At 49.4% G+C, this 8783-nt stretch overlaps 1 protein-coding gene across 3 annotated transcripts; it reads right to left on the bottom strand.

The window, feature by feature from the left end:
• Nucleotides 1–503: 503 nt before the first annotated feature.
• Nucleotides 504–7760, bottom strand: LOC119302857 (protein indeterminate-domain 5, chloroplastic-like). Of its 3 annotated transcripts, none has more exons than XM_037579893.1 (4): nucleotides 7652–7760; nucleotides 6723–7057; nucleotides 6215–6611; nucleotides 504–1979 (listed from the first exon to the last, which is right to left on the bottom strand). In XM_037579893.1, the coding sequence occupies exons 2-4, from the start codon at nucleotides 6856–6858 to the stop codon at nucleotides 875–877; spliced, it is 1638 nt and encodes a 545-aa protein (XP_037435790.1). In that variant the 5' UTR covers nucleotides 6859–7057; nucleotides 7652–7760; the 3' UTR covers nucleotides 504–874. The 3 variants fall into 3 exon arrangements, with proteins under 3 accessions (XP_037435790.1, XP_037435791.1, XP_037435792.1); XM_037579894.1 differs by lacking the exon at nucleotides 7652–7760 and adding an exon at nucleotides 7365–7607; XM_037579895.1 differs by lacking the exon at nucleotides 7652–7760 and adding an exon at nucleotides 7180–7351.
• Nucleotides 7761–8783: the final 1023 nt, after the last annotated feature.

The raw sequence follows: 8783 nt of genomic DNA, 5'->3' as shown, positions 1-8783 counted from the left end.
AGACGATCGACGAGGGGCATGCAAAGTCAAGAGGCCAACCAAGATCGAGGGAATAATTAGTACTCTAGTGGTGCATTCTAGTAGTACCACTCACAAGTCACAACCATAGCCAGAGCTAGCAGCAGCGGGTGCTCATCGATGAGCCATGCACTGGGGATGCGTGCTTTGGATCATCTGCTTGTATCTTCCTCCCCTGTCGTGTGCTTCCTGTCTGGTCTCGCCTGAGACCTACATACACGTACTACACGCTGATGCATCCATCCAGCCTCACTGACTGGTCATAAGCTGAGGACGTACCAGCTAATTTAATGCCCACTCTGCAGTCTGTGCTTGCTTGCTGATTAGCCCAGTCGTCCTTTAAGCTTTGAAAGCAGCGCCACCCAGAGAAGAAACCAACATGAAATATAAACCCCGTGCTGACATAGATATTGAATTGTATACTCTGATGATCATCACCCAGACATTAGCGCAGGCATGCACGCATGCATGTATCAAGCAGGCAGTAAAACTCCAAATGGTAACAGATTAAGTTCCGGTCTGGTCCGGTCCGGTCCGGTCTTCACATCTCGATCACATCCAAGTTCCAAGGAGACCGGCGGACCAAATGTACATCACATACATACATGCATGAAACATGGCAAAATTAAACTGAAATTCTGGTCTAGCTAGTTTGCCAAAGAGGACAAGTCCACTAATAATTAATTAACAGATGAAAGATTACCCAAGAAACTAATTTATTAACTTTGTTCTTCTAAATGCAGTAATATGCATGCTCTCTTCATTCTTCCATCGCCATGCACGCACCTTACCTTGAGAGCTTCCATGCATTATCTTGTTGTTTTTCTTGACGATAGATCGATCTTGCTGTATGTTGCTACTTCAGCTCGGCAGGGTCCAGCGAGCCCATGTGGAGCCGGGCGCCACCGGTGTGCCGCCGGGGCGGCCCCATGCCGGCTTGGACCACGCCGCCAGGGCCGACGCCGAGGAAGTCCCGAGTGCTCAGCTTGCCGTCGTCCACGGGGAAGCCCCCGCCGCTGCCGAACGCCCCGGCGCGACCGCCGGTCGTAGCACTGGCGCCGCTCCCGCTACCCAGAGAGTTCATGATGAGGTCATGGAAAGATTGCCTCTCGCTCGCCGCCGCTGCAGCGGCCGACGACCCGCCTTCACCGCCGCCGCCCCTCATACCCGGGCCACGGAGCAGCCCGGCGCCACCAGCGCCAGCGTTGTGGCTGCTAGTCGTCGCGCCCATCTGCGCGGCCTTCTGCAGCAGCGCAGTCGCGGACATCTGCGGGAGCCCGCCGCCCGCCTCAGACGAGCTGTAGAGCGAAGGGAAGCCCCCGCCACCACCTCCTAGGACGCTGCCGGACGCGACCATGCCGCCATTCTCTCCATTTCCATTGCTGCTGTTGCCATTTCCGGCGCTGCCGTTGTACTGGTTCTGGAAGACCAGGCGCGAGTCCTGGCCGCTCCCGTTGCCATTGCCTGAGAAGAAGCCAAGGTTCAGGAGGTTGTTATTACCGTTGCCGCCGCTGCTTCCCTGGTGCTGGTCCGGAAGTTGCATGAGGCCATGGAAGGCCGCGGGAGACTTTCCCTGGAGGACAGAGCCCTGGTTGCCATGGGAACGGTGGACGTCATCCTCGGCAAAGTCCTGCGCTGCCCCGCCGCCCATATAGAACGGGGAGGAGTTGGCGGCCTGGGAGCGGAACATGGAGGACCCCGAGGAGGATGGCATGAGGTGCTCGAACTGACCGGCGTTGCCGCTTCCGCCACCAAGGTTGAGGACGTCGATGGCCGAAGCTGATGAGTGGTGGCCGGATTGGTCTGGGAAGCCGCTGGGCATCTGGGGCGCCATGCCGGAGAGATTGCCGAGGGCCATGTTGCCAGGGCCGCCGTACATGCCGGCGCCTATCGGCGGCAGCCGCGCGCTCTCCTGGGCCAGCGCGTCGCAGAAGGCGCGGTGGGTGATGAAGCTGTCCCTCCTGCATGCGTACGTGGAAAAAATGTCAAAAACTTTCCATGCCTAATGCGCATGGGTGCAAGTCACATTACAATTGTCACCATATATATAAAAGGTCACATTACAATTTTCTGATCAAATAATTTAGAATCAAACATGCATCCTAGTCAAATTAAATCAAGGCGAAAATTCGACCTACAAATAAATTTCAGCAACAAAAATAAAGTATCAAACATGATACATGCATTGTGCAATCACAGGGGAGTATATGGAATTAGTTGGCTAATCAGGTGATGAACTGAATTTACCATTTAATGGTCAATCATTGGCTAACTACACAAATATTGGCAACAATAATGACACATGCAATATAATTTGCCTTCTCTCTTTCTTTTTAAACATAATTCGTCTTATCTAAGAGAACGCCAAAGCCCCCAATCGTTATTGATTTGGATGCGGGCGGCTATGGAAGAGCTCGCTCGTCGGCTGATAATTTAGGTACTCTTGTAGGAATTAATCGGGAATCTACCGATCATTAACAACACTGTCAATGCCACCACTGTGAAAGAAAACATGCCATCAAAAGATCAATTGCACATCCTATCAACATTATCGCATCACAAACTACTGGACAACCAGATATACATAACATATCATTCAGAACTATAAAAAACCCGAAACTTGTCTTGTAGCAACACACCGGATGGTCCCCCCTCTCTCTGTGTATCTCTCTCTTTCTAAACACAATACATACCAAAACATTGAAATGAATAATCATTTAAATTCTAATTTTGAAATTTTGTGTGATTTTAGTGGGTAGAAAAATATGTGTGTACCTCAAAATTTTGGATTATATCCAAACTAACACAAGATGATATTTAAAACTGGTCAAATTTCAATGAATATTGACAGAAATAATTGACGTTTATTTTGCAAATAATGATGAAGTTACCCTAAATGTGGTGATTTTTACGCCAGTTGGGTAGCTTGCAATACTTTAGTGTGACCCTCTATATAAGATTGTCGTTTGTTTTGCTATCTGAGGCAATGCTAGCTGGCAATTAATTTTGACCGATGATTTTTAGAAATATTCTGACCCGATCCGACAAAGCAGATTAAGTTATAGATTGCACAATGCTTTATTTTGTAAGGAAAAAAATTACTAAGATGAAAATATAATGATATCATCAAAATGAGGCAAAACTAGCCAAAGGTGCATGACAAATATGCATCTCCCTAACTATAGTAATTCAAGAAAATTAACCTGTGATGCCCAATCTCTTTCACTCTCTCTCGAACACAATATTTCACAAAACTTTGTAGATTTGCCTTCTATTTAACTAGTCATAAAATATGTTTACTAGAGGGGGAAGGTGGGGGGGGAGCGTCAAATTTTGGTTTTCCTAATTGTTTGCATATAACGACGAAGTTGCTCTAAATGTGCTGATTTATTACGCCAGTTGTGTAACTTGCAATCTTTTACTGTGTTCCTGTATATAAGATTGTCGTTTCTTTTGCTATCTGAGGCAATGCTAGCAGGAAATTAATTTTACCGATGAGTTTTGAGAAATATTCTAATCTGATTCGACGAAGCATATTAAGCTATAGATTGCACAATGCTTTATTATGCAAGGAGAAAAAAAATACTAAGCTGGCAGCAAAATGATATCATCAAAATGAGGAAAAACTAGCCAAGGTGCATGAAAATATGCATCGCCCTACCTATAGTAATTCAAATAAATTAACATAATCTTTCTCGCTTGCCAACATAATCTTGCACAAAATTTTTATATATTTTCCTTCTATTTAACTACTTATAAAACCTGCTTAGTATAGTGGATAGGGGAGAGGTGGAAATCGTCAAATTTTGGTTTTATTAATTGTTTGCCTATAATGATGAATTTTCTCAAAATGTGCCGATTTATTCACCAGTTGGGTAGCTTGCAATCAATTACTATGTTCATCTATATATGATTGTCGTTTCTTTTGCTATCTGAGGCAATGCTAGCTGGTAATTAATTTTGATTGGTTATTTTTGAGAAATATTCCGATCTGATTTGACAAAGCAAGTTAAGCTATAGATTGTACAATGCTTTATTTTGCAAGGAAAGATAATAATAAGTTGAAAGCTTACTGATATCATCAAAATGAGGCAAAACTAGCCAAAGGTGCATGACAAATATGCATCGCCCTACCTATAGTAATTCAAAAAATTAACCCGTGCTACCAAATCTCTTTCTCTCTCCCCGACACAGTATTTCACAAAACTTATAGATTTGCCTTCTATTTAACTACTAGTCATAAAATTTGTTTACTAAAGAATGAGGCGGAAATCATCATTTTTTCCTACGTGTTTGCATATAATGATGAAGTTGCTCTAAATGTGCTGATTATTACGCCAGTTGTGTAGCTTGCAATCCTTTAGTGTCTTCATCCATATAACACTAACGCTTCTTTTGCTATCTAAGGCAATGCTAGCTGACAATTAGTTTCGGCGGATGATTTTTAAGAAATATTCTGATCCGATTCAAAAAAGCAGATTAAGCTATAGATTGCACAATGCTTTGTTATCTACGAAAAAATAATACTAAGCTGAAAGCATAATGATATCATCAAAATGAGGCAAAACTAGCCGAAAGTGCATGACAAATATGCACCGCCCCAACTATAGTAATTCAAAAAAAAACGTGCTACCAAATCTCTTGCTCTAAATGTGCCGATTTATTTAGCCGGTTGGGTAGCTTGCAATCCTTTACTGCATGCATCTATGCTAGATTGTCGTGTCTTTCGTTATTTGAGGGAATGCTAGCTGGCAATTAATTTTGACCAATGATTTTTGAGAAATATTCCGATCCGATTCCACGGAGCATATTAAGCAATGGATGGCACAATGCTTTGTTATGTACAAAATATAATACTAAGCTGAAGGCGTAACGATCATCAAAATGAGGCAAAACTAGCCAAAAGTGCATGACAAATATGCACCGCCCCAACCATAGTAATTCAAAAAAAAAATCAGTGCTATGAAATCTCTTGCTCTAAATGTGCCGATTTATTACGCCAGTTGGGTAGCTTGCAATCCTTTACTGGGTGCATCGATGATAGATTGTCGTCTCACTCGTTATTCGAGGGAATGCTAGCTGGCAATTAATTTTGACCGATGATTTTTGAGGAATATTCGGATCCGATTCCACGGAGCAGATTAAGCTATAAACAGCACAATGCTTTTATTTTGTAAGAAAAAAAAGGACTAATCTAAAGGCATGATAGGATCATAAAAAATGAGGTAAAACTAGACAAAGGTGCATGACAAATATGCATCGCCCTAACTAACTATAGTAATCTGTTACATGTAAGACAAGACCGGCATGTACATGACACGACATGCATCAGGTAAAAGCCGCAGCAGCAGGCTTTGTGGCTAATCCATCCATCGGATGCTGCTGATTGCAAGCTAGCTAGCGAAAGCTAACAGCAGGCCAGGCATGGCCAGCGGTACGTACTTGGCATGACTTTGCCAGTTGCCATGCATCACATGAGAAGGCAAGGAAGGCTGCGTGCTGCGCCATGGCTGCGCTGAGACGGGAGTGCTGCAGGCAGCATGTACTATGTCATCACGTGAAGACACAGGTGGGGATCCATGCCATGCCAGGTCGATGCAGATGAGAGAGAGTGTCAAGAGTGCGGATTCCGAGGTGTAAAAAGGCGGGACTGCCGCCAGATGACCGTGTCAGGGTGTGCCCTGGCTGCATATCTCCAGTCCCCTCTCGACAAGAGCGATTCACGTGGGAGCAGAGCAGAGGGTCGACTGCTAGCTCTAGCTGCATCCTCCATCCATCCCCTTCCATTCTCTCTCTCTCTCGCTCTCTCCTCTCGCTCTCTGCAGGGAATCCAATTCCAATCCAACCAAGCCAAAAGTTGCGCGCACACACATACACACAGACTCGAACACGAGAGCTAGCCCATGTCCCTAGCTAGGCGGGCACGTAGTACCAGCAGTAACAGCCCTAACCCTAGGCAGCTACCTATGGCTAGCATCCCATCCGTCCATCCATCCATCACCACCCGTCAAATCGAATCGCCCCTAGCAGCCTAGCTAGCCCCTCATCAAAGTTTCATCATGACCCAATCATTCGCGCATGCATATCCAAAATCGAACAGCAAACAGTATAAGCACACGCCTGTATGAACTGAAAATGAACTGAAACATCGATCTTGGACGGACGGATGGATCAATGGCGTGCGTGCATGGTATACCTGGAGAAGAGGGTGCCGCAGTCGCAGCGGTACTCGCGGGTGCCGCAGGTCTTGGAGTGGGCCTTCCAGTCCGACTGCACCGCGTAGCGCTTGGCGCACTTGTCGCACTTCCACTTCTTCTCGCCGTGCTTGCGGCAGTAGTGCTTCTTGATGCCGGTGAGGTCGCCCAGCGCGCGCGCCGGGTCGTGGTGCACGCACGTCGGCTCCGGGCACAGGTACACCCGCCGCCGCGTCTCCTTGGGGTTCTTCTGCTTCAGCTTCCACGGCAGGTTGTGGCCGCGACGGTGCAGCTGCAGGTTCTGCTCCCGCTGGAACCCCTTGCCGCACACCTCGCACACGAACCGGTTCGTGGCCATCAGGGACCGCGGCGACAGCGCGATCACCTCAGCATCAGGATCTGCATCAATACAGATTACAGAGAGACCGATACTCAATTAATAATCACTTACTAGTAGAATTATGATTGGTTAATGGAGTAGAATAGTAGATGGACGGATTAATTACTCACTTGGGTTGCCCGGCTGGTTGCGCTTCTTCTTGGGCGCCGGCGCGGCGGCCGGAGCGGGAGGCTGCTGCGCGGGCATCAGCGGCTGCATCTGCGCGTCGGAGAGGCCGAAGAAGGGAGCGGAGGACGCGGCGGCCATGGATGAATCGGAAGAAAACAAGATTAGCTAACAGCTTCCTCCAATTGCTTGTTTGTCGTCGTCGAGTTGGGTTCAGGTGAGCCGAGCGCCGCCACACACCGACCAGTCCAAGCCTGTCCAGCCCAGTCTAGAGAGCACAAGCCGACGACACGGCGTGTACGTACGTTCCTTGCTTGCTCCCGGCGTCTTGCGGACGGATCTAAAAGACAAACGAAAGAGAGGATAGATGGATCAGAATTCAGAATAGATAGCCGCGCCGCCGCGCATGTACGTGAGAAAGACATAAATATGACCAAGATCCAGCGAGCAGGCAGCAGCAACCATGTATGTAGAGGACAAACCAAGGCACACACACCATGCCATACCCCTTGCGAGCAAGAGAACAAAGCAAGGGAGATGACAAATCCACAGGTATCTGCCTATAAGCCACCCACACAACACCCTCGCACACACGCGACGCAAGGAAGGAGGAAATCGACAGACGGAGGACGAGGAGGGGCACGCACCGCGCCAAGCTAGGAGAAGAGTCCGGCGAGAAGATTGCTCAAAACCAACACACCCACACACACACACACACACGAGAGAGAGAGAGGAGGGATGGGTTGGGGAAAGGCGAGTCGAGGAGGGCTGGGGGTAGTGGAGGAAAAGGAACCAAACCCAGCCCCTCAAAACAACAGGAGCAAGGCACCAAACGGCGGACAGCAAGCGGCCGGGGACGACGACGATAACAAAGATATAGAAAACGGTGCGTGATTCCGATGGAGAATTTGGGAGGGCGGTCGGCGAGCCCTACCCGCTTGTTGCTTTCCCCTCCGGCCGCTTCCCCTCGCCTTGGAGTCTAGGGGGGGATATGATATCTGCTCTCTTCTCTCTCTCTCTTCCGCTCCGGGAGTGGTTGCAATGGCTTGTAGCTGAGGGCCAAATATATCGCCGCGCCGAGGGGGGTTGGAGGAGAGCGGGGGCCGGGGTCGCGAGGTCCACGCGCGGGCGGGGCCCACGGGTCGCGTGCACGGTCGCCCTCGTGCCCGCGGCTTGATTCTGCGACCTGTACACGTCGACGGCAACGTGCGGGCCTATCGGGGCCGTCGTTCGGGCCGATGCGACGGCCGGGGGTCAAGGGGTGTTTTGCATGGATCGGACGAGCTGGCGTGTGGGGGTCGATCTGGTGGTGGCCGGGTCACGCCGGCCGGCCGTCCGTGCGCCTGCCCGGCGTTGTCCCGGCCACCCGTGCGCGTACATGCATGCGATGCGAGTGCAACTGACGGACGGTGGGTGGCGCACTGGCTGGCAAGCAGCTAGTTGGCTGGCTGCCGCTACACTCCTACTGCTGGGCGTGCAGGCACGCACGCCACGTACCAACAAGCGTGTAGGTGTGGTCGATGCTGTGCGGAAGAAGCCTGACTGATCCACTGACACTGCTGGCGTGAATGAATGTAGTGCCGCTTAGATGGAAGTCCGACGGGCAGCCCTCGCCTTGACGAACGTCGGCGCTGAAGGAGTACCGTGTTAAAAATGTTTTTAGTCGAGCGTTGAAAATGTCAAGTGTTTATTTTTATCCTATGTTTACAATTATTATTATTCTTTATTCCTTTGACTACGTCAGACATGATATTTTGGATGCAATTTAACCTTCGCGTATAACCGTGCCCCCCTACGACCACGTGTCAAACTGCGATAGGTCGCCACATGCTGCCGTGACGTGGTAGGGGGCGGGGGGGCACCCATGTGCACCATGCGCGCTCTTCCTACCATGGAGCCCGCCCTCCAACCACGTGTCGAACTATGATAGGTCGCGACACGCTGCCGTGACGTGCTAGGGGGGCGGGGGGCACCCACGTGCACCATGTGCGCTCTTCCTACCATGGAGCCCGCCCTCCGACCACGTGTCGAACTGCGATAGGTCGCGACACGCTGCCGTGACGTGC

This window comes from Triticum dicoccoides, chromosome 5A (assembly GCF_002162155.2).
Source record: "Triticum dicoccoides isolate Atlit2015 ecotype Zavitan chromosome 5A, WEW_v2.0, whole genome shotgun sequence".
In the NCBI taxonomy this organism is placed as follows: domain Eukaryota; kingdom Viridiplantae; phylum Streptophyta; class Magnoliopsida; order Poales; family Poaceae; genus Triticum; species Triticum dicoccoides.
Note: the sequence above shows the minus strand (reverse complement) of the source record. Positions and strands in the feature narration are given on the sequence as shown.